This window comes from Squalius cephalus (assembly GCF_949319135.1).
Source record: "Squalius cephalus genome assembly, chromosome: 24".
NCBI lineage: Eukaryota > Metazoa > Chordata > Actinopteri > Cypriniformes > Leuciscidae > Squalius > Squalius cephalus.
In genome coordinates, this window is record NC_137145.1 from 10808548 (window position 1) to 10835678 (window position 27131).

The window sequence follows — 27131 nt, forward strand, 5'->3', positions numbered from 1 at the left end:
TCATTTATCATCCAGACCCACTAGACTGACTTTCCCTAATGACATTACATCATCATCTTCCCAGGATTAGGTTTGTCCTCATCCTGCTGTTTATGGGAGCAAGGAGATCTCAGAGCTGCTGTGAAAGAAAGACAATTACTTTATGCTAGTCGCAAAAACTTTGTTGAAACCACCTTAAAAAATAGCCTGCACCCACCTGGCCACATACAAAAAGATCTACAGCCCAAAGAAGCCATTGTGCTCTGCTTCATTGAACACATGATGCAATTTTGTTTGTGAAAGGGCACACACTGTTCAATATTCGACCGGAGATGTAATTTTATTATCTCCAGGTCTGAACACCTCTTCCATGACCATACAATCTCTTACTGGCTTTTAATGAAGGAACAGTTGCTTATAAAAGTTAAAGAATGAAATTGCAGAAAAATTTTTTTAACAGAAATATTATTCATAATCTTTTTAAAAAGGGAATCTTAAGTGAAGGGTAAGAAGAGTACTCACAATTTTTCTAGAGTGAATAGTCCACTGAAGGCATGGCTTGAGACCATCTGAATTGTGTTGTTCTGAAGAAACCTGTTCGAAAAGAAAGTCAGAACAAATAAGTGCTGAAAATGTTTATGGATACTATTATTCAGCTGTGTTAATTTGGACGTCTGACACCATAAATGGCTAGATATTCAGCTGAAGTCTTTTAAATCAAAATAGTTGCTTTATGCAAATTTTAACCATAACTTTGCGTTTGCATTACTTATAATATACTTCTCATGCTGTTCACTATTGCCGCGTTTGTTTTTGGTTCACTTTTATTTTGTAGTTTGCCTTAGCCCTATTTCATGTTCCTGTCTTGTGATTCCCTTATTCTGTAATGTAATCTTGCCACATGCTTCCCTTGTCTATGTGTTATGTGTGGAAGCTTGTTTCCGCCACTGAATAATAAATAAATAATAATAATTGCGTCTTTTTATCTCACAATTCTGACTTTTTTTCTCAGAATTGCGAGATATGAAGTCAGAATTGTGAGAAATAAAGTCGCAATTCTGATAAATAAAGTCACAATTGCGAGATATAAAGTCGCAATTGCGAGATATAAAGTCGCAATTTTGAGAAATAAAGTCGCAATTGCGAGATATAAAGTCGCAATTTTGAGAAATAAAGTCGCAATTGCGAGATATAAAGTCACAATTCTGAGAAATAAAGTCGCAATTGGGAGATATAAAGTCGCAATTCTGAGAAATAAAGTCGCAATTGCGAGTTATAAAGTCAGAATTGCATGATATAAAGTCGCAATTGCGTGAGATACAAACTATTCTGAGGTAAAAAAAAAAAAAAAGTCCGTCTTTTTTTCCTTAGAATTGGACTTTGTATCTCACAATTGTGAGTTTATATCTCACAATTCTGAGAAAAGATGTCAGAATTGCGAGATATAAACTCGCAATTATGTGTTATAAAGTCAGAATTGCATGATATAAAGTCGCAATTGCGAGAAAAAAAGTCAGAATTCTGACTTTATAACACGCAATTGCGAGTTTATATCTCGCAATTCTGACTTTATAACACGCAATTGCGACTTTATTTCATGCAATTCTGACTTTATATCTCGCAATTCTGAGAAATAAAGTCAGAATTGCGAGATGTAAACTCGCAATTGTGAGATAAAAAGTCGCAATTATCTTTTAAAATGTTTTATTTTGTGGCGGAAACAAGCTTCCATAGTTATGTTCTCATTGGTTTATTGTTTAATTGTTCACAGGTGTCCCTTGTTTAGTCGTTAGTATATGTGCATAAATAGACCTCATGTTCCCATTGTCTTTTGTTTTATTCCCTGTTACGGCTGTAGGTGAGTTTGTTATGTTCATGTTTATTTCAAGAATCAAGTCAGGTTTTTGTTAATTTTGTTCATGTTATATAAACTGCACTTGGGTTCAGTACACTCACCTTCAGTGGACTACTGTTACAACTATAGCAGCCAATATAAAGTACTTAATACATCATTTGTACAAGCCTCATTTACAGTGTTACAACAGTGGGTGGACTGAGACTATTAAATTATTAACCTGTCATAACTTACCTTTCGTCATGCTCTTTTTTTGAAGGAAAACAAGGCCACAAAGTACTAGAACATTAAGTGAAAGTCACTAATAATAATTGTGTATGCCTACATTTGTGAGACAGAAAGCAAGCAGCATTTACATGTATCTTTACCTATTTACTTACAGGGATGGACCATAATCTGATAATAAATTTGAGAAAAGAGACACAAACCATCTTTGGCAATCAGCACCATACCCACGTTATTGGTTTTATTGGTTTATTGAGGTGATTTTTGGTGATCTTGAAAATAATCTGAAATCTGAAAATAAGATTTTTTTGGTTGGAGGGTAAATTATCTCTACTTAGGGCTAGAGTGAGCAAGACATGTTGTAGTTTCTAAGTTTAAAATTCATTTCTGTTGGGTCCATGAGCCAGAAATTTTACATTTTTAAGAGTCTTTAAAGTTGTTGTGTTTTAATGCCAATTTCTGATTTTTAACTCTTGAAATACATATGAATATGATGTCAAGTCTCTTCGATCTTGTCATTTTAAATATATTTAATAAAGCAACCAGATACATTTCAGATAATCAAATATCAGCCTCAACAAAGGAGGGAATGATGGATTTGATGATTTTTGGTGCAAACATTATAAGAATTATTATTGGACTAACATCATGAGTGGGCCTTAGGAGGAAATATTTGTATTTATTTTTTAAACTCCATGGCATTGGATTCAAAGAATAAGAGTACAGTTTGCAACAAAGACATTGGCTGTCAGTAAACTAAATGCATAACTAATTTTAATTGGCAATTCATTTCCATTTTTTGCTACCAGATTCACTCATACCATAAATATTTGCTGCATTTTCTCTCTACACTGTACTGTAGTAGGCAAAACTCCAAAAATAAATCTTTAAAAAAAAAAAAATTGCAGTGACGGCAAAAGTTGCCATGAAATTTTCAACTGAAGTTATGCCAGTCTTGACGGAACTGATTTGTATCTGGAGAGAACTACAACTGCCTTTATTTTAAACAGAATTTATAGTTCATATATATAAATAGATATATATAAATAGGTTTGAATAAAAGCTCCAAGATTTTGAATATAAAAATAGCCTCTCTTCCAAATCCTATTATTTAAATTTGGAAGAATGATGATAATCTCATCTGGCACTTTTCGAGGGTGCAGAAGAGCTTAAAAATGAATGTGTAATTCAAGTAATGAGATCAAAAGCATGATCTCAATTCAGAAGATTCCTCCAAACTGTGAGCAACATGTTGACCCCGTGAGAGTTGCAGAGCTCTGAAGCTCTTACCTGCAAACATTATCAGCCATCACCACACGCTCTCAAATTCAAAAGGGAATTTAGTGGTGAGAAGCATTAAAGCATTCACGGACATGCTAGGAAGAACTGCGCGCATAACTGAGAAAGACTGAGCTTTCTCTGAGCTCACGATATTAAAACAAAAGTATCTGGACAATTTAGGGGTTTCATAGGTTAGTGGAACGTAATGAATTTTAGACATTAAGGGCCAACAGCTTGCGCCAGCGCAAACCCTCTTTTGGCATTAAAAGCTGTCAGACATGCAGCGAAAAAAATTGCACTGGACAGTTATTTTTGTGGCTGACCTTATTGCATATGAATTTGTAGGAGTTTTCCTTTCAGACGTAAAATGTATGGGTTGAGAGATTTTAAATCAATCATGCAACATGGTTTACAAAGGTTTGTGATAGTAAGTTTTCTGGTATTTTTGTGCCATTATTTAATGCCCAAAAACCATGTCTTAACCCATTTTGTGCTTGTCATGGCAGTGATAGTTGCGTTGCTCTTGGTAGATTGCATTGATCATACTGGAAATGAGCTGCCTGGGTCTGTGTTCTTTAATTTGCATTTTGCCACTAGATCACCCAAAGAACTTTCCACTCCCATCAGAGCTTTTATGAGATTGTAGTCTCTTGCTAATTTGTCCTGTTTACTAAATCTGCGGCCCTAAATCTGGCCCTATAAATCCCTTGAATTTGCACATGCATCATAATATTGATTGGATCACAAAACCCTAAAATATATATAAGATATTAAGACCAATAGGCCAAAACTGCTGTAAAATGCTGAACACAGAGGACCTGTCAAATAAAGTGCTTAACATTCCACAGACGGTCCCAACAGCCCTTCACTGTTCTTTTAGTTTTATTGCCTTTAAAAAAATGTATTAGTCTGTGGCTTTAGGAGTATTTTATCCTCATCACCACATGTGAATGTCAGTTTTTTTCCATCATCACTCAAAAATATGATGTGCAAGTTAAACTGCAAGTCATAAAAGTGTGAGTCATACCTGGTGTTGAACCTCTGCTAAATAGTTTAAAATAAGTCTATTCAGCTGTTTATTATTTTACGCATTGTATCTTTGGTCTGTCATCTGTCAGATATTTATGAATCATAATTTTTCAATATCAAGTGAAAAAACAGGATTTTCCTAACAAAGTTATGAAGTTCTGCACACACATTAATGTGCTTTGGAATTATGTGTTTCAAGATATGCCAAAACAAAGCATTTCATCGACACAGTACTACCAGACAAAAGATACTGAATTGATAGACTGTACCAAAAATTAACTGAGTTCTTCTGCCTGGCAGAGATCAAAATTATTTATTTAACCATTTATTTTACTGTCTGGCAGAGACAGTACTCAATTCATTTTCACTCGCTTGACATCTTAGATCTCACTATGGGACTCGCCTCAGCAGGGGCAAAAGAATTAAGCCCTATATTCTGTTGATGCCCTCTACAAGCCCATTACAACTGTTAGATAGGGTGGATATAAAGACTGTTCTCAGTTCTAGGCATAGTCTATAGCCAGTGGTGTCTCTTCTCTTTATTTCTGATTGGGCACAATTAATCAGAACCCTAACTGCCCACAAAAACTGCCCATCTCGTCATCAACTAATCATTCATGTTAAGAAAAAATAAAGTGAAAACAACCACATTGATGGGTGCATATCTCACACAGTGCATTTTTTCTCACAAAGAATAACAAATGCATAATTCTCATGGTGAAGTGTACTACAAGACAAGATAAATCATAAACATCTCAAAAACAAGACGAAATAGACAGTGCATGTTCACTACAGCCAATAAAAAGCAGTAGGATTAAATCAGCTTAACACACCATTAACATCCATTTGAAACTTGTTAGTGACTTTCCAGTCGAGATATAGCAGCCCATTAAACCAATTACATTTCAACTGAAACTGTCTCTGATGACTGGACTTTAAATTTTCTCTTTAATAAAATTTAATTTTCTCTGACTTTAAAATGTTCTCATATGGAGAACTCCACCAGTATAATGGTATTGCTCATCAGCTCAGAACAATCTGAATTATGAATGAAGATTTAGGCCTGAGCAGTAGATTATGTAGACAGGAGGAAGGCTTTCTTGCTGCACTGGCCGACGGCCTAAAATACTTTTAAAGTGTTTTATCGATGGCCTGCAGATCGGTGAGATATTACACTCATCTCCCTCAGAGAACCAGGTTTTGAGGCATGACCTAAAGTTCTCAGGGCTGAGATATTTTGGTTCATCCGATATTAGAAATTTAACAGCATCCATAAACTTAGGCATCAACAGGAACAGGCGATACACAGGAAAAGTAAAACTGTAGAATGACTCAGAAGACACTGGCTGAAGACTTTAAGCAAATGCAATGGCAATGTGCATTTTTATACTCACAGTCTCTGCAGTTGTGTATATTTAGAGAAGATGTGATCATCCAAAATCCTAATCCTATTGTTCTTCAGAGACCTGTACAATTATAAAGCATTGAATTACAAACAACACCGCATTACTATCAGAACATTCACAGGCATAGTTAGTTCCAGTGGACTGTCACAGTTGGGTTGCAGAAACGAGGATGAAATAAAAGCTGGATTCAAGTGCAATGGTCCAATTTATTTAAACACAAAGAAACTAAGCACACTGGCAAAACCCATACACTGATGAGAACAGACAAAGAACTGAACAAAAAACAGACCAAGCTAATCAAAGAAATCAACATCAGGTGTAAGCGAATCAATTCGTACCCAAGAAGACAAATCAAGAGCGGGAACAGAAAACAGAGCAAACCCAACTCATAGTAACACAAATAGAGATAACACAGAATGCTGAAATGGACATTTTAAGTGTCTCCTTTGGTGTGCACAGAAAAAAAATTGCACATGTTTCGAAAGATATGAGGGTAATTTGAAAGTAAATCATGAACAGAATTGTCATTTTTCGAATAAATTCTCCCTTTAAGGAGTCTTTTCATTCCACAAAGACGAAACAATGTGGATAAATTATTGGATACAACTTAAGTGACCACTGATATTCATTATCTAACATTCCTTAATTTTCCAAGAACATCCCCAGAATCCTTATTCCAAAAACCATAAATTATCTTTAAATACCTCTTCCACCCTGTATATCTCAATATCTTCAATGTCCAGATCACAATAAAAGTATCAAAAGCACAACTAGAATTAATGTAGAACAACTGAAACATAATAACCAAACAAAACAAAACCCCACCTTTCAGGCAGTGTACATCATTTTTATTTCTTTTGGTAATTGTTCAGTGCAAAGAAGCTCTTTATCTCGTCAAGCTTTATAATTCAGTGCTTTAAAGCTCTATGTCTCACTGATGTCAGATCTGTACCCCTCTTCTCCAGACTCCAGCTACAGATTAATAACCTCTAGTGGAAGCAGAGAAGTAAAGCTCTGCAGTTGGCTCCCAGTTTGATGTACTTACAACCAAGTCACATTGGAGGAGAAGACAGGTACAGCATGCAGGTTCTTGTCCACACATTCCACCTCTGTCTTAATGCAATCACATCTCTCTGGGTACTGCTTCAGAACTGTAAAAGATCAACATAAACAAACATAATAAACTCAGTTATTAAAGTAAATCTAGTACATAAAAAAGTTTGCTTACTATTGTTAAATTCTAAGTTCTACTATCAGGAACGCATAAACAATCATACAGTATTTGATGATTTGCATTAATGCATTTTTTGTTCAAATTAGGCCTACACTGAGAAAATAGTTTTTATCCCTTTTGTCCTATATTTCTAGTCATTGATCTCTCTCTCTGTCCCCTCGCCCTCTTTTAAAAATTACCATTTTTTGTTAATGGGGTCTACTAGAATATGGTTACATCATTTAATGTTTAAATAATTATTTTATTATAATTTACATTGTTGTAGCACCTGTTTTCACCCTGAAAGGTATGATTTACGCACTGTTACAACAGTCATTGTTTTGTTTTGTTTTTCACAATGACATTTGAGTTCATGATTTTAATGTTGTTTTTTTTGTGGTAGACTAAAGACTAATGACAGACTGTTGATCTTTGAATAAAAATATGTTTGGTTCAGGTTTGAAATTCATTATCGGCGAGAATCAGCTCCAAAGGCTTCCTGAGGCACTGTGAACATAACTGTAACTACGCAAACTGTACCATCAGTTTTGCCAAATCAGTTCAAGCCTGAGTTCTCTCCAGCAAGAAGAACAAGCTGATCAACCCGAACCACCTTCGCAAACACTACATGTGCCAGGGTGGAAAAAACACCTTCTCTTGGACATAGTGACAACAAACGCAACTCAAGTAGGTGCCAGTTGCATAAACATAGCCACTAACTTATGAAATAGTAAGGATAAATGACAACCTTAAGACCAAACATCTGCTAACCAGAACTGTCAGCAAACGCAGAAGCAGTAAGTAATAGTTTTACCATGGTCCATGCCCACTTACCTGCCTTTCAGCAAATCTGTTCTGGGACGATTACGGCGAGTGTCACCAAATTAATATTCATGATCCATTCCATATTCATAAGTTTATAACGTTCCCCCATTTTTCAGGTCATTACAAGGCTCCTGGTAACTACAAAAATTTCAAGGCCAACAAACTTTGAAAGCAAATAAATTTCCAACCAGATGCTTCTACAAGATCGTAAAACTCATGCAGATTTATGACGCATTACAGTAAAATGAAACCTATAGCACTGCTGGCTTTAAAGGCAACCAGTAGGCTATTGAAGGTTGTAAATTCATGAAATAAACTCTGGACAAAGAAAAAAAAAAGACTGTCTGACTCTCTGATTTTCTGTCAGAAAATCTGAGTCTGGCCCTCACATAAAAATTGCAGTTGAGTTTTGGACAAATTTTTTTGGATGAGCCTCAAGATAACATCATTTATGCTTATCAATGTATTCCTATCTTTTCCAGAGGAAATCAGATCAAGACCGGGACACATACAGCAGTCATTAGGAAGGTCCTGTGGCTCTGCCTTTTTTATGGTGCGATCAAAAATATCCGCCCATCCGCTGTTGTCCCCTGCAAAAAGTAAAAGCAAGTCTTTGTATGAGAAATTCACTGTAAAAAAGATAAAAATGACAATTTAAAGAAAGAAATGACCTAAGAAAGATGTCAGAATGTCTGCAGAAAAACTGATAACATCAATATTGAATAAACATCAGCTCCTAATGAATTTTAAAGTGTTAACATAAAATTTTGTCCCAGTTGTAAGTCTGAACCTTACATTTTAAGCCTATTTTAAATGGATGAAATGCTTTAGAACTGAGAACAGCATTAAAGTGAAAAAGACAAATATATGTGGCCTCACCGCAGTGTTCCTCATCTGCTCCGTTTTTGCAGTCTCTGTGGCCATTACACTGAAGGACCTGGGGCAAACACACACTCATGTTCCCACAAGGGAACTGGCCAAGAGGGCAACCTTCTGTCACCGCCCTGTTAGCCATCATGGATGCTGCTGGCGGCAAGAGTGCAGAAGGAGGAAGAGAAGGAAAAGTTATAAAAGTACAAAAAGGACAACCACCGGTGAAAAGCTCTTTAAATCACCGCAGTGCTTTGAGCTTCCATCAGGGTAAAGTAGATGACTAGAAGCCCTCCAGCTGTGGTAGATGGAAAGCACAAGCCAATGCGGATGATTGTGCACCAAAACACAGCAGAGTTCGATTGAGTTTGACAAAAGATATGAAGAGTGTATCTTTTGCATATTTATTTTACCATCCTAACAATGCACGATTACGGCAACAGATGCTGCAGTAAACACAATGACGTGAAAAGCACTCACACACAGTGCATGACGACAATGCTGTATTTTGTAATCGGAAAATATAACTTTACGAAGACGGGGTTCCCTATGGCACGCAATTATTCTTCTTTCCATATGACATTGCATAGAGAGGTGTCAGGCCAGAATATACAAACGAAAAGTTCTGCACGAAGGCTTTTTCGCAATAAAAAAATAACTCTCTGACAGCTTAATTTTGCATAATAAATTTCTGTTTGTGTTTTTTTCTTATTGGCTCTCACTAACACTCATCACAAAGTGGATTTGTAATAAATTGTGAGGGTGGGTGGCTCCCAACATGGAGTTTTATCATAATGAAACATGGCCTTGTTTCTAACAGCCTCGTATACAAGAAATACGTTGTTCTGTTTGAGGCTATTTGTCACACTGTCCGTATGTCACATTGGGCATTAGTGAATAATATGATTTAACTAGCTGAAATGAAAAATGATAGGTATATTCAGCTAATTCAGCTTTTTTTTTTAAATATATTATTGGTTTATACAACAACCAGTGATATGTATAGCTTGTTAGTCTTATACAGCTTCTGCATAAAACTGATCACTATACTGAAACGTTGTATTCCATAGCATACCGTTTTCATATGCAGCCACTCTTATAGTGTATTGAGTGTATTGATATTCACTTTGATAATAAAAAAGTTTAAAATAACTGGGTTCTTTTCTTGAACCAGAAGCTTGCTGCTCCTGTCTGCCCACTTTTTTTCATTTAGAAAACTGTATAAAAATGCTTAGAGCACAGGATTCCACACATAAATTAATAAAAGAAATAAGCTTCAAGCATATACTGTAAATAAAAAGTCTTCATCAAGCAACCTCAAGTCATGAAGAGTAGCCTATTATGCCACAGGAGCCAGAGTGCTGGTAATGAAAAACAACTCCTCATGGAACAATATTTTTATAGTGTTGTTTTAGAGGTGTTTTGAAGTAATAACACCAGCCGCCAGGGCTCAGTAGAAACCTTTCTGTCCACCAGCCTGATTGGGCCAGTATTCAGACTTCATTAGAATTTTATGATTCTAATTTTAAATGTATATTTGTACATGTAATATTCATTTTAACTATTTTAAAATTATTATTTATTACATCTTTTCCACACATATATTTTCAAATCATATGTTACACTTTCTTTACTAAGACAATTTGCAATAATAACTGAAATCCTCATTTACGTTAGCCAGATAATTAAATAATGGTAGCTGACAAGTTAAAAAAGTTAATAAGCACATTTTGCAGACCAAATGTCTCAGAAGGTTTGCAGAGGATTAAAAAAAAAAAAAAAAAAAAAATTTACAAGATCAAAGATCAAGTATACTGTCCTTATTGTTAAGCTCTGAATGCAAAACGCAGAGGAAGAGAGACATCACATCCAGTCAAAATATAAGTATTATCTTTTGTTAGTTTGTTTTCCTAATTTTAGTAGAATCATTCTTTTTTACTGCCTGTCTCTGAGTGAAGTCTGTGACCAAGAAAAAGGTTTTCCCTAAGTTATGGGGACCCGGGAAACAAGCTTACAAAACATATAGAATGATCTTTTTTGAAAATCTAAAATTTAAAATATGTTCTTTGATGGATGGGTTTAGGACTAGGGTTTAGTGTAGGGGGATATACAGTTTGTACAGTATAAAAACCATTACGCCTAATGAACTTTGTTGTTAGTTTCACTCAAACCATCCTCGTTCACTTAAAAAACTCATGTAACTACATGAACTTAAGTTAACTGAGTATTTTCAACAAAAAAATTTGTATTGTCAGCTTTGCTTAAAAAGTGTTTGTTCAGTCAACTTAACATAGCTGAGTGAAACACACAAATTAATAAAACAATATAGCCTGGACCTTTGCACTCACCATAGCTGCTTACACTGAGCAACAAAAGACAGAAGAGCCACGTTGTGGAGAAGATGCGGGTGACTCAGTCAGGTATGAATATTTTATTAACATTCCTTACCATCCTGATAAAAACTACCTAGGAAAAATAATGTATGTGTCCACAGAGTTTTATTATTTTAAGTTAGCAATTTATTGTGGCTATACTAATCTGTTGCATACAGGTTAAGTTTTCTTTCTTTAGTATTTTTCCATTTTAGTCAGTTATAACTGACTAAACTTGCGTTTCTATCTCAAGACAAGCATGTAAAGACTGCAAAATAACAGTGTCAGCTAGATTGCAATTGTTGAAGTACTATAGTTTAGCGAATTGCCTTTTTGGTCGCAGTAATAATTTCCCATCCACTTATTCCAATTTTCCCTGCAGTTTTTAAACATGGAGTGCACAAAAACAATGCTGTTTTGTCTTCACATGTCATTGATTAACGCTTAATGTAATAAAAATAAATAAAAAAAGCTATCTTTAGTGTTGTGTTGTGTCTCTTAAATCTCTACATTGCTGCTGAGTTCATTCAAATCATCACCATCCCACTGATTCAGACATTTATTATGTCAAAACTGGACAGTTACACAAGCAAACTGCCCAGCATCTACCAGAGAAAATTAGTTGCAGGACGAAACAATTGTAAACTAATGGCTGTCATTGTCCAGATTTGTGATCTGTTTATGATGCTTGTGAATAAATTTCCACTTTAGCATGGTGATTTGTAATTTTGTCTCTTCTTAATTTCTTCTACAGAACAATACCATCTCAACTAGAGCTTGCATTCTCAGAGCACTTTCTGTGCATCTTAATGAAGACTATGAATGAAGGAGTATATAGTAGGTGTTCTCAGGCATTCTTTTGAACGGTTACAATAAATAATACCCCCAATAAAATCACTAGACAATACAATAATCACATATGGATATAGAATTCTCAGAATCTTTGCTTTTACTAAATGTATTCCTAAGTGATGTTACATTTGCATTTGTTGGTGCAATTAAAATGACTGAACTGTTTTACTGTTGTTTTGTGCGTTTTAGGACACAGATTTTGAGAATGCTAAGAGAGATATGGCTAATAAAATCATTTTGCTTCAAACCTGAAAATGAAGAAGTTTGTGACCACATATGTGAACAACTGCACATTGCAAGATTTTGGGTGGAACTTTTGCTGTTGACCAGATTTCGTTGTTTTATTGTTTTTAAAGGTGTAGTATGTTTTTTCTCAAAGTCATTGCTGAACAGTGTTTATATTTGAACCCCTCTCTTCATTGCTCCGCCTCCAAAGCTCACCCTCCAATCCTAACCGCCCTGCTCCGAGTCGGTCTCGAAAATAAATCGCAGATGATAAACAAACGACAAGAAAGCACAAAAAATGAACATACATACACAAGAGTAAATACAAAGAGTTTGTTGTTAGTTGTCAACAGCACAGCAGCTCCAGACAAATAATGACACTCAAAACCAGTGTTACTCACATATTCCACTAATTAAAGCAACCTCCGCATCTGTTTTCAGGCCTTCCCGCTTAGCTCTCCAGGGCTGGAAAACTTTTCTAATATTATGGGGGTCCTAAAGCTCTTTCCTGATCATAACCCTCCTTTTCCCAGTGATATTCTTATGAGCTTTTCTCTTTCTCTCAAATCTCAATCTTGCTCGTTCTCTCTCCTCCACCATCATATGCGCCCTAATAATGATTGGCTACACGTTTGTTGTTGTGTCTGGTTGTCTTTCCGACCAACTTTTAAAAGGTTTTCAAATATCGCTTACCCCACCTTTAAGATCTGTGAAATTTAAATTGTGTTAGCAGTTGATTAAAAAAAAAAAAAAATAGGGGCCAGATTTATTGTTACCTTTATCGATGGCTCAAATTTTTTTGATTGTTTTTGTATTATTTTTGTAAAAATGACAATGAAAAAATGACATAATGAACTAATAATGACCTGTCCCTTTGCCTGATGAGAGTCAAGGGATTGAGCTGTGCCACAAATATGTCACCTCATTTATCTCTCTCTCCTGTACACAACAAAGCGGCTGTGATCCCAGTAACCGTAGTAGACGGCCCAACAAAGCCAGCAAATCTGTTTTTTATGATCTCATTAGCAGTCATCCAAATATGTCGTCTTTTATGGCGTCTCAGGATATGTTTGGAGTTGGGATTCAAGCAAAAGAAAACCTGATCCTTCAAATCATGGGAACAAATAAAACCTTTAAAAGGTGTATTGAATAGAGAAAGAAACAACAGGGGCCAACTTCATGTTTCTGACACATTTCATCGACTGGACTTCTAAGTTTGTGGTATGGATCTTTATTTCAGGAGTCTCTTTTATGCTACATGGAAAAACACACATTCTCAGTCTGGAAATGTAATCATTTGTTCTGTAAAACCCAGATGCACATTTTACATCTCCCTGGAGATTGAGACATGTTGTTGGTTAAGAGGGAGCTAAATATTCCAAGTTAACAATTTTCCTGAGGAAGAGCCGCAAACGATTGTAAACATACTGCATATTAGCACCAATTTATATTTCTGTAAACAAAATAGTGCTCTAAATAACTGCATTATTCCAAATTCCTGTTTATATTATCATGTATTCAGACCAGTGAATCCTCCACTGAGGAAACTGGAAATGATGCCCCTACCATTCTCCTATTAGACCGGGAGGATATATACAAGTGTCATTACTGCTCGGTAAGCATGCTCAAACTGCTCACAACCCTCCCGCCACAAGCATCAAGCATATTACTGTGCACCCTCTAGCTGTCGTCTTCTTTTGTTTCAGATTACCAAGGCTTTCAAGTCCTAGCTGTCACGGACATCATTGCTGAGAGACATTCATCCTCATAGCCAAGGTACAGTATAGACATGTATGTCATGTACAGTATGCCATGTCTACACGTTAACACTGTTTTGCTTTAAAGACATTACTAAAGAGTCTTACTCATGTGTATATCACTCAAGCTGATGGTTCTATGGGGGGTTAATGCTTAAGCTCTGTATGCCATTAATCATGGAGCAAGAAAGGAACCATTAAGGGGCCATTAAGGAACCATATCGCCAAAGATAAATTGTGTTTAATAAACTCAAGTAACTTGCAAAAGTGGTCCTGTATGAACCACATTAATGTAATGTCATGGAATTATTGTTGGAGACTTTATAAATATTGACATATGCAACTAATTTATTGAATCAGCATTCAAGAAATTAGCTTGAAAATGTTTTTAATTCAGTTGACAGCCTTAGAAAAACACATTAGTAATTTATGCTAATAGAGGATATGCACAAAAGATAATGCTACAGCAACAAATTCAAAAGAACACTTACTTATGAGAAAGCATAAGAGAAGAAGAGAGCATGATGACACAGATAAGGAAACCAAGTGTAACAATTGGCACTACAGAGCAGAACAGTGCTCTCTAAACTGTGGAAATGTTTTAGATTTGCATTTAGTTTTTTGTTTCATGCAATTGAGGTGTGTAGCTCTCTGTAGGGCTCACATTTAACATTGGGGCGCTAACTAAGCCTCGAACATCTGGAAAGAGGCTTACTCCCATGACAGTGGCAAAAGGACTTTTAAGGCAATGTTGCCAGGCAACCATACTGGATGACAATAAGATACTGCCAACCAGTAGTAATTCTACATCTTTTTTCACTGCCCATAGCTACAATAGCTGAAATGCATGCTGTGCATCTTCAACACTCAATTCAAAGCCTAGGCAGAAAAAAAACTACATACCAGAAATGTGTGGGAAAGGGGTACATGGGACATATAGACTAAGTGAAAATTTAAGTACAATACAGGACAGCCCCATGACACTGCAGATACAGTGAAAGAGACTGGGTTTCAGTCCATGGTGGCAGGTGCTCATTTGTCTCAAAACAACTCTCTCAATTTGTCTATGTTTATGTTGTTTATGTTGTAGGTTGGAAAATGTGTGTGTGTGTGTATATATATATATATATATATATATATATATATATATATATATATATATATATATATATATATATATATATATATAAATAAAAGAGGAAAAAAAGGACACCCCTTTAAAAAAAATTGTATTGTTCATAAATGTGCCTTCAGCATCTGTTTATTGATGGTTAAATTCATTGTTACCTTTGTTGTGGGTAAAGAAAATGTTTTTATTGTCTCCTGTAAATTAAACTTTACCGGAGCTTGCAGCCAGTACTCCTGTCTCACGGCGTGTCTTTTATTACTCTGCAGGTGAGCAAAAACGATTCAAAAACTGGTCGAAACTGATGTTAAACACTGTTTCAAACATGTAAATGTTGATTTTGATGGGTTACTGAGAAAGACTGTTAGTTTTATTAATACGCATGCAGTAGTAATGAGTCATATATCGGATTACACACGAGTGACAAATATGTGAATTTGAAGTGAAATGAGAGAAAATACTCATGTGAAAAGAGTTTAGGAATGTTTCTAAAGTGTTTTGGATGTTGATTGTAATTGGATGATAAAGTTTAAGCGAGTTAAATGTACATTTGCTTCTGGAGTTATCTCGAGCCAAAATGGTGGCGCATGTTTATTGTTAAAAGTATCCCCATTAGCTGTCACCAAAGTGAGACGAGCTAGTCTTCCTGGGTAAAACATTGTAGATATCATTATAAACATCATCAGAAATTATTCAGAATAAATTATTACAGCATTACATTCATTATTACATTCATACAGTAAATATGTCCATTCCCTACTCACAATTTTAAATAGTGCATTCTTAGATCGTACTTGAAAGAGACTTCGTTTTTTTGTATATTCAGTGGGCAATTATTCCAATGATTGATGGCACGATAAATAACTGTTCTCTTTAAAGCATTTGATTTGGGGCATCATCATCTGGCCATTATCAGCTGACCTAGTCAAATGAGAATGAACCTGATCACACCTAACAATTCAGTTGTATAAGAAAACGGGTTGAGAAGAAAAGACAGTGTTTCTGAAAAATGTAGTTGTATTGAAAACCAGCCTGTTCTCCACCGTTAACCATGAGAGTCGACGGTGCATACTGATAGTGTTTGTTCTGATGGGACAATGTAATACTAACCTGGCACCTCTGTTTTGAGCGGTTTGTAATTTCTTTAGTTGACCTTTATGACCATACAAGGGCACAATAATCCAGATGACATAAAATGAAAGATTTAGCCACCTGTCCCAGGATGTGTGTAGGGACATAAGAAAGACATTTCCTCACCATAGAGATACCATAACCCATCTTCTTCACTATGATATCAATATGTTCTGCCCATGACAGCTGACTATCTATTATTGTGCCCAGTAATTTTACTTTATCTACCTGTTCTATAGGTTCCCCAGACAAGTTCAAACTCATCTTTGGTGTAGATGACAATTTATGACTCGATCCCAAGAGATATATATATATCCCAAGGTTCATGCATGTATGTGTGAACTAGAGCCAAAGTGGCGACTTGCATGTAAAACAGGTTAGTGTGAAGCCAAATGCGAGATTCATTTATGTGGCAGTGTGAAAATCGAATTCATGTTTATGATGATGTGAAAACATGTGAAAACACTGTAGCAGGTCAATGTATTGTGATTGATTCTAATATGTTGCAGAACAAGTCAAGTACAGACAAAAGTGACTTCTGAAAAGCTTTATTGAAATATTGTTTTCTTTGGTGGAATGTGTTGTGTTGCAGAGAGACAAGTATTGTTGTTCTGTAAAGTTAAATATGTTAATGTTGTGAATACATAAAGAGCTAAGAAAAGCTTGAGAGTTCAACTTTGCTGGAGCTTGCAGCCATTACTCCTGTCAGTCCTGTCTCACAGCTTGTCTTTTATTATTCTACAGAGCAGGCAAAAGTTGTCCATTCATTTTACCCATTCAGGCTTCCCAGCCCTGATGCGAGTAACATATAGTATAACGGGCCAAGTCATTACCCGAACACCTCAAAATCAAATCAAAAACACAAGAACATTGTATACCCTACCTATAATCAGGAGTTTAATGGAGTAAAGTCATGTGGAAAGAAAACTGTTGAAGTTGATAGAGTCATAACTGAGCCTTTATGTTCATCTAATTACACAATTAATGAAAGAGGGTTCTTGTGCGACTTAATTTGCATTCAATCTTCTAGCTATAGTGCAGGTTTTTGACACTGGCCTTTTGAAATGCAGTGTAACACAACTCTCCATCACTTTTAGCTGAGAATGTGAGGAGATAAATATGGAAATGAAATGCAGATGCTGCCATCAGAATAAATGTGTTTATCTCCTCTTAGAGAGGAATCAATCTTTCCCTTTCACACAGCGAGTTGTTCCTAGGAAATTGCCGTAAAAGAGTGCCTTCTGTGTGAACGCAAACACGTCCCGGGATCGATGCCGGAATGGGGACCTAGTAACATTGCCGGGATCAGTCGCGGAACGCGCCCTGTGTGAACAAAAGCCAGGACCAATGCCGTAAGGGGTATTTTGTTGCTCTTAGAAGAAAGTCTGTGTTCGTCATCAAAAAGAAAGAACGAAAAAATGTCTGCAAAATAGAATGAAGCAGAGACCAGCGAGCTCCTTACTATCCACGCTGAAGCTGAGATCGTTCGCCAGCTTTGTTAGACTGGCCTTTCTACAACACATCTACATCACGTCAAGTGTCTTTACGGCATGTGTGTGAACGCACTCACAGATTCCGGAAAGTCACTGGCAGTGGGAATGAACCAAAATCAAACGAGTGTATTTTCCGGAATCTCTGTGTGAAAGGGGCTTTAGAGAGGCATTCAAGTCTGGTCAGATGTTGATAACACGATGCGTTTGCAGTGAGAGTGTTCCCTGAACATTTATTAAGTACAATCTTTAAAATTAGTTTTTAATCTCAAAAGAACCACATACGCTTGGGTAGACGCCATATTTAAAAGTGCGGTATGTGATTTTTGAGAAACGCTGTTGAAAATTTAAATCAACACCTAAATCAGGTGTTCAACCAATCAACCTAAATCAACCAATCCTGCTCCTGGAGGGTTACTGTCCTGTAGAGTTTAGCTTCAACCCCAATTAAACACCACCTAACCCTAACCAGCAAATAAAGCTCTTACTGGGCATACTAGAAACTTACAGGTAGGAGTGTTGAGGCAAGTTGGAGCTAAACTCTTTAGGACAGTGGCCCCTCTATCCTCCTGGACCAACTTTGGACACCCCTGACCTAAACAAACAATTTTGTGAACATTTGCTAGATGTCTCTTCTGTGTGTGTGTGTGTGTGTGTGTGTGTGTGTGTGTGCTAAATTGTGTTTGTAAATAGTCCTGGCTGTAAATAGGAGAAAAAACAAAGTGGAATGGTTGGGATGTATTACCAAAGAGGAGAAGCTTTCCAGCACTGGAGAGAGCGGGAAGGCCTGAACGTGGATGCAGAGGTTGCTTTGTTTCTGCTCGATATGTGTGTAACATCAGCTCTAGCTGTTTCACAGAACCAAGATGATGTTGCTGTTGTTGTTGAATCACAGTTGATTCATCCATATTGTGTGAGCTGTATTATGCACCAGCTTTTAGTAGTTGCCTGTGTGGTATAGCGTGTTTGTTATTTTGGGGGCGGAGCAATGAAGGGATTGGTGTGTTTTATTTGGGTGTCGATTTCAAATATCAACAGTGTTTCTTAGAAATTGCTTGCTTACTGCACCTTAAAGGTAACGTGACTGAAACAAGGCTGTAAGAGAGTGATTATGTTCGTTCAATTAATTTCAACAAGATATATTGTCCACAGCAATTTGTTTTGTTGGCCGAACGACTTACAAGAAGTTACAGTGGCACAACCCAATAGGCTTGAATTTCTGTATTAATTCATCAATTAATTTGTATATTTGTAAATGGACTACTTGCACTACTTCCGCGTTCTACTTTTTACTACTCGAGAGTTTCAGGTAACAGCATTCAGCGCACCTGCATACAGACAGTTACTCATGAGGATGCAAATTATTATTACATTTTATGGCTGTCAATTGATTAAAACACTGAATCATGTTCTCTGCATTAACATGAATTATCTTGAACCTCCTATAAATAAATTTTCTATCCAAAGGGGCATTCTGAATAATAAATAAATATATTTCCTACAAACCTGCAGCAGTCCAGTGCTCGTCTTCTCATAAAAGGTTGTATCAGCGATTGTGGGTGACGTCACTTCTGTTCGTGTTTGAAGCGAGATCCCAAACAAACCAAGTTAGCTCGCCCCTCCCTCCCGTTTCGTGCATCATGAACCCTAGCCCTAACCCTAACGTGCATTTCTTAAAGCGACAGGCATCTGATATTCACTCTGTTCAGCATAATGTCGCCTACGTTAGCTAGAGCTACCTAAGTTTAGTTGAGCTTCGCTCATATTTTTTCAAGAAGGATATTTTCACACACAGTTCACATCCAAACAAGTCAGCACTAGCAGCTACTCATCTGTCCAGAAGAAACAGTGCAACCTCGCCATCCGATTTAAAATTTTTCAGTTCAAGTTCTCTCCGCCTTTCAAAAGCCTTCCCGATAACTATTCGTGTCTTGGAATAAACACGATGGTATTCCCTCGCCCTAATCCTCCTCCTCCTCCTCTTGGGGATTGACTCAGCCATGTTCAATTTCTCTTGTTCGTTGATAGACGCTGGCTTCTTCTTCAGCTCCGACTTCGCGTGCAGCCGTGCACGAGCGCAAAACCTCACAACACCCACCCCCTGTCGGTGATTGGTTGGAACACTATTTATTTTGGTTTTGAGTGGTTGGTGAAACCAGTTGTTTTTGTGTGCAGATCTCAGAGCCTAGGCTGCCTACAGAGACGCGTTTTTTTGACGGCCTGCTTATGGGGCGGGCAGCTAGCGGATCGTTAGGAAAGATTAGATGAACGTGATAATTTATGTTTGGGCCTTTTTTGGGCCTGAAATCGATGATACAACCTTTAACAGTGTTTTTTTTTCTCTTCATACCTGTTGAGTTTCCATTTTTAAATGAATTTGCTAATGAGCATCACTGCTTTGAGTCTCATGGAAGTAGATCTGGAAGAATAAAAGGTGGAGTGATGACAGTGCAAGACGAGAGAGAACCAGGCCTGGACTTTACCTTGTGTTTTGTTTATGTTTGTGCGACGGTCATCCTTGAGGGGCTGCCGCTTTACTTTCATTTTGTGTTTGTTTATTTTATGATTAAAGTTTTGTTGAATGTCCCGCCTCCTTCTTCCCTGAACTACTAACATTGTTACATACTATTTCAAAACGGAAGTGCACCACGAAGCACAGTGCAAGTTGTCCATTGTCCCGCTGAACTGAATGGGACCATTTACATACTGAAAGGATGGTTTTACACATAATTCACCCTGAAGTTCATTCTGCTTGTGATTCAAAATTAAAGCTTTTTAAACAGACTGCACGTCTATCCCTCACAGCATAATGGTCATTCTTGTTGAATAAAACATGGCATCTATGACTCTTCTGTTGGTTTGGAATGGTCTTTAGTCTATTTCTGACTCAAGCAACTGATAAGATCTCTCTGCACCATGGCACTCAGATCCCCTGTGTTGTTTGCCTGTGCCACCTTATTTCACCTCATGAAAGCCTGTAGCCATTTAACTTTACTTATCCGAGAGAAGGGTATGACTCCACATAGTTCTGTTAAGAAACACATAAATACTGATTTTACTTATTTATTAACCCTCATGCTTTGTTAGGGTTCTGAGAGACCCTTTTTCTAAAAACACGCTACATACTTATAAACACAATTCCAACTTGATCCTTTAAACATAAACCAGGAAAAAAGAATGTTATTAAGCATATGTGAGGATAGGAAATTCCAGATATAAAAGATGAATAAATGCAAATAAGTTTTACATAAAAATTTCTCATATTTGTAGTATTTCACTCCAGCCAACTGTTGGATTTGTTTTGTTCAGTAAATATATATTTTGAATTAGTTTTGTTTTTTATCTTACCACACTGGCCAAATTTAGCGAGGAAATTAAACAATTTAAATGGGAAAAACAATTTATTATTGCATCTCAAATTTATCCTGTTTTAAGGATATTTTACTGGTAAATGTGACCACAAAACGTTTCATTTTTTGAAACATCTTATTTTCTGACATACAGTAATAGAAGGATAAAACATAGGTAATATAAGACCATGGGATTTTAAGTCAAAGATACATATTAAATTAATCTGAAGGGAAAATAAGAGGTTGATTTTGTACATATTTTTCACATACACATCACTGTCTGTGGGACCTCAAACAAAGACAGTAAAGTCAATCTCAAAGGTTTAAATAACAGCAGAAATAAGAGTATATAACCCATACCAGGTACTTAAGGTTCTTAAAATAAAGGTTTATTTATAGAGTGGACTAAAATGTGGAAATGAAAAGGGATTAAAATATTAGAATTCAATAGGCTAATAAATTATAGTAATAGAAAATAAAGTCAGTTACTAAGACTGAAAATCAATGTAATTTATATGCTACTATACTAAAATGACCCCAATAGCGCACAGCTCTCCAAGCACTGACCCCTTTGCTTTTTATTCATCCTTTTTACATCCTCTTAAAATACTCACAGATGTCCAACCACCGCTCTTTAAGGCTTGGGTTTATGAGCAATGCAACTTTTTATTCAAAACCTGTAGTGTCTGACAACATGTGGGGACCGCAGTGCGCACAGGCTGAAACGCAATTCAGTCGAGTCTTTGTGTAGAAAGAAGCACCCGAGTGACTGACATACTGCGATAAATAAGAACCTATTAAACGTTGTGTTTTGCAGATAAGCAGCGAGAAAAGCCACCACCTGTGCCACGTTTTGTTTTATTTCATATAAGTTCGTGAAGTCAAAGAACGCATGTTGTTAAACAAGCAAAATATTGTCATGCCACGGAACAGAGTGTACCGCGAGAAAGGTCAAAAGTTCCTCAGAGGTCTGTGACACTAGTGTTTTCTTCTTTTCAGTGAACTACTTTGGCGGTAGCATAATACATTGCTGATTATGTGTAGGCTAGATTATTTAATATCGCATTATTTATAATCCATTCAGTAGGCTAACCAAACACATGGTTAGCAGATCACAAGGACGAAAGAGTAAAAGTTTGCAGGAATTAAAGAAGACTGTTGTGAGAAACACCACCATTTAGCTTAAATTTTACAATTCACATCCGAACGAAACCGGTTATGAAGTGCCAAAAAAGATCTTACCTTCGGTTTCCACCCTGGATTTTTGAATGAACAGGAAAATGACGGTTAATTCCAAAAGAGTGTTTGAAGGATATTTGAAGGATTTCATGCTGAAGCCTCACAGCGGTCCTCCAAAGACATTACCGACCGGACAGACTTTTCCCAAATCGCACTATTTCCAAAGGAAGTTGAGCGTTTATCGCTTTCGTGGGGACGAACGGTAGAGCATCTCTCGGTTGGTCCAGCAGTTTCTGTCACCTGCTCCCGCGGACTGAGAGACTTGATGAGCTGGAGCAGAGCTCGACATTATTCATTGAGAATTTCGTCACTGCCGCGTGGTTAGGGATTATAAACACTTAAGTAGTAAATGTCTTTGTTTTTATTTTACACTTTTGTGAGAACGCCTATTCATATTCCTGTGATCAATAATGAGAGATGGGAACACTTACACGTCACTAGCCTACTACATTCACACAAAACCAGTCAAATTGAGTGAAAATGAATTACATTCATAAATGGGTCAACATTGCTATGCCATTGCTTAAACTCTTAAGCCTACATTGGCAACATTGTAGTGTTTTTAATATGCTCCTCCTCATTCACCATAGAAATAGAATCAGTGTTTTCTATAAGTGAGAGTTATTTTCTCTCCTGCCCTGTGTGTCATTGTTTTCTTGTTTACCTGTATGCCTACAGCCCAAAATATTTGTCATGAATGTAAAAAAAAAAAGTACAATAGTTCGCAATGTTTTTGGTTGCCATAATTAATTCTTGAACATAAAATCACATGGCAGGTGCTTGATTGTGTCTGGAAATGACTGACTTCTGGTTTATTGTCTGTCGTACAGTAAAAAGTATCAGGTGATCTTTCATTATAAAGCTAATATTAGTTAGCAACATTTTACCGTAACTAGATTGGTATATAGATTTTAGTTTTTCAAAGAATGTGTTTGTTTTATTTCTCCATATATTTTTAGATAACTGGTATCAATCTCAGACAGGTTTGTTAAATAGTTTGCCAGGTCTACTTAGGTAAAAATCTTGCAATGCGGGCTCTTATCTAGTCAGAGGCCAAATATTTTAGTTTTGGAAATGGAAAGCCTTAAAGAGGTTATTCCACATTATTAAGCAAGTCAGTTCTCATGCAATAGCCTACATGGGGAGGAAGAAAGATAATTTACCACTTTATTTACAAAATATTAATCTCCAAAGCACGTTCACGCAACAACGTCTGCTCTTGTGTCAACACAACATGAATGTTTTATGGGTTTGGAATGACATAAGGGTAATTCAAAAAACAACGAATTTTCATTTTTGGGAGAACAATGAGCAATAAAAGTTTTCTGTTTTCAGTTGAAAATGGTGTTGTGTAAACGGAAACTAATTTAATAGCCCAACTAATGATTTTTACAACGGAAATGAATCAATCAAAAACGTACTTAAGTTGGACAGTGACTCTCTTCTAGAGCTGCTGTACAGCCAAAACAATCTTTGTTGCATTCATTTTCTATTATCACTGTAAAGCTGCTTTGAAACCATCTGAATTAGGCCTATATAAAGCACTATATAAATTAAGGTGACATGACTTGACTTGATTTTCCACGTGTCACTCTTTTTTATATGTTATCTTTTGCTTTTGCAAACAAAAACAAAAAGGAACATCTTGCTGAAACCAGCCTAAGCTGGTGGTAATTGGTGTCCCAGCCTGGGGCCAGTTGCATACACCCTTAAGACTAGTCTATCAAGTTAGTCATAAAATTTGTTTTAAGACTGTTGATAACTTTTTTGAGTCAGTAACATAAAAATGTAGATTTCCCTGATTTGATACTGAAAAGTCTGACTGCCCCTTGACTAGTGGGTCAGGGCCGGATTAAGAATTCAGAGGCCCCTGGGCACAATGTAGTACTATGCTGGAGTAAAATTCATACAAGATTGGCGTTTCCCATAGGATTTAGTAAAAATATGTTGGGTGGACCTCTGTCCCTCTAGGGATGTTCGGGGTCTTGCTCCCCCGCGAGGAAATTTTGTACATTTTAAGGTTAAATGCATCAATCTAGCACACTATGAGAGCTAAAAATTAAGTGCTTCAACTGGCTTCAACCCATGAACTGTGCACATTGAACAAAGAAAAAGTATTGACTTGTAGGCCTACCTGACATTAAAGAGTGCTTAAACATATTTTTAGTTATGATATAGAGTCTCAGTCTACATTACATTATCACTGGTGTTTTAGGATGCCAAACAATTATTATAATAATATAATAATGATTTATAATTATTCCTATGACGTAATATCCATATAGCCTATTGTAAAACAAATGTAGCCTACTTAATAAATGAAAATGAATATTTCATAAGTATATTTTACATTACACTATAGTATAGGAAAATTACAGTTCTTCTGTCCAAATTTCTTTACTTGCAGGAAATAAACCCTTGAGCTTTTATTTTGGAGAATACACCAGATCACCATGCTGATCAGGTGAGCAAAGTGCGCAGACTCCGCACTTCTCTTTAAATCACGCAGCACAAACAGACTGCCTATATAGGCCTATAATATATATATATATATATATATATATATATATATATATATTGCTGCTTTATAAAGGCACAAAGTCATATCACGGTTTTGATTTTAGTTCGTTGGCAAAATTCAACGCTAGAGACCTTTATGTTAGGCTATAAGTCGGTGGCGGCAGGTGAAAAATATCTTAGGTGGGGCTTTGCCATATTCAGTCAGTTTCAATAGTTTGGTAATCATGGGAGCTAGCTAGGTCTCTTAGCGTTGTGATTCCCAGGTTGTGGAATGCTCTTCCTCAAGACATCCGTCAAGCATCCACCCTTCTCATTAAAAACAAAACAAAAAACATTTAAAATCACATTTTTTTCTCTGAATATTTCTCCTCAGCTCACAGTCTGTAAATTCTACCTTATTATATGTTGTTTGTTTGAGTCCCTCTTTGATTGTATCTTTAACCTAACCTCTGTATTACTGTCAGCCCTCTACAGTCACCTTTTTCAGTAGGGGACATTTTTTAAATAAATAATGTTTTAAATAAAGAAATGTTCAATAGAGAAATATGCAATAATTGTAAAAACTAATAGTGATGCTTTTAAACGTACAATATGTAATTTTTTCGCCGCTAGGGATCGCTAACCTCTTTACAATAACAAAGGCGTAGTTTGATGACGCATGGATCTTGTCGTCAACGTCAAGCCGACCGATCTAATAATGTTTATGGATGAGTAAATACATCGATGTTTTTATCATGACTGTGATATGAAGCAGGATTGCTAAGAGACAGCTATCAGCTCCACACGCGGCGCGAGTCCCGCGGATATAAAAGGAATATGGACATTTCATTCTACCGAACGGCCAGAATTACTACTCACAGGTCAGTTTATTAGACAAATTAAACTTGTGAGGTAACGCAGTGCTGTTTCACTTGGTCTAACATTACACTATCACACTAAACTGCATTTGAGTGTGTTGAAATTTATGTTATTCTATGTGTTAGTTTGTCTGTATGAGACTAGCAGTAAGCTAGATCAACATTAGAATAACATACAGATCATATTCTAACATTTTATCATTGTTGAACTAGTACATGTAGGAGCGGTCGAAGTCTCGGACGTGGAGCCTACTGTCTATGGGAGCTCTCGGCATCTCGAAAACACAGGGCTGATATTAATTCTCGTTTTAGTTCTCCTTTTTTATCCAAAGTCTGCTTGCCATGGTCCATAATGTTTGAACGAAACAACAACAGCATGCAAATAGACATTGCGAACTACACAGTTGTCCACGTCTGTCGCTTTGGTTACATTCAGAGGGCTCTGGTTGCAATGGCAGTACGAGCGGAAACCAGGGAGAACGCGGATATGATGCCATTGACGGCGACAAAACGGAAATAAAGAAACGTGACGTGTCTTTGAATTAAATTACAAATTTCTCCTGGTTTGAAAGTTGTTGGAAACAGTCGGGATAATGTAAGTACACAACAAAAAAATATATATAACATAGATATAGTGATTTTTGCTATTTTTAAAGCAAAAAAAGTTACATATTGTGCCTTTAAATATTTTAAATATTAAATTAAATCCGCCAGTAGGTGGCAGTAAGTCACTGTCTTTATGAGTGAGTCATCGACTCACAATTTGGCAGATTCGTTCACAAACACTGCTGTGGCTTTCGTTGGAGCTATTGTTTTATTGCAAAAAATTCGGACAATACCGTGTTTAAAATGAACATCCCTTAATATTAATACCTATCGTTTGTTGAACTGTTGTATAAAATCAGTGTCACATTTGAAATCGTGTAGATATTCGTATAATGTGATCAACATTAAACACAGGAACTCACACATGTTTTTGTATCAAAGAGAGTTTGAATCTTAAATCAATCTGCACAGAGATCTGTGTCTCTGTCTATATTTGTTCTTCGTACTAGTATGTGCTAAATACCCACTTTCAAAGAGGTAGGCCTACATGGTCGAGAACGGCAATAACGCGTTTTACCCAGACAGCATAATCTGAACGTAACCTATGCTCGCTGCTTGTGTGAATGCAGTCAGTTTTGACCGCAAAAGATGAGGTAATTTGATCGGATGTCACGTAGTCTATTTACGCCATTTTACCGTCTAGAAATACAGGCTCAGTTTTGATGTTGGTGGAGTAGAATTAAATGAACGACAAAATTCAACATTTTGTTCGTGCATCCCCTTCTTTCACCTCACATACCCCAGTTTGAGAGCCACTGCCTTAACCCATCTTTGTAAAGCAACCTTGGGTGTTGGAAAGGCGCCCTTTTTTTATCTTGTTAATGTTTCTTTCTATAAAAGCCTATTGCTTATATACATTCAGAAGGTCTTCCAGGTTTGTGGAATTGCACACACAGACCAGCCACTAGTCATGTGCCGATCAC

The 27131-nt window shown here is 36.6% G+C and overlaps 1 protein-coding gene across 2 annotated transcripts in view; it reads right to left on the reverse strand.

Moving 5' to 3' along the window:
* The window catches only part of rxfp2a (relaxin family peptide receptor 2a), a 43996-nt gene extending 21319 nt beyond the window's left edge, over window positions 1-22677 (reverse strand). The window contains exons 1-6 of one of the 2 annotated variants that reach the window (XM_079861413.1): window positions 22229-22677; window positions 8693-8839; window positions 8326-8403; window positions 6821-6926; window positions 5764-5835; window positions 502-573 (exon numbers count right to left, since the gene is read on the reverse strand). In XM_079861413.1, the coding sequence (XP_079717539.1) occupies window positions 502-573; window positions 5764-5835; window positions 6821-6926; window positions 8326-8403; window positions 8693-8839; window positions 22229-22316 (563 nt within the window). In that variant the 5' untranslated portion in view covers window positions 22317-22677. The remainder of the gene's footprint in view (window positions 1-501; window positions 574-5763; window positions 5836-6820; window positions 6927-8325; window positions 8404-8692; window positions 8840-22228) is intronic. The other variant, XM_079861414.1, reaches the window with a different exon arrangement.
* Between the last annotated feature and the right edge of the window lie 4454 nt (window positions 22678-27131).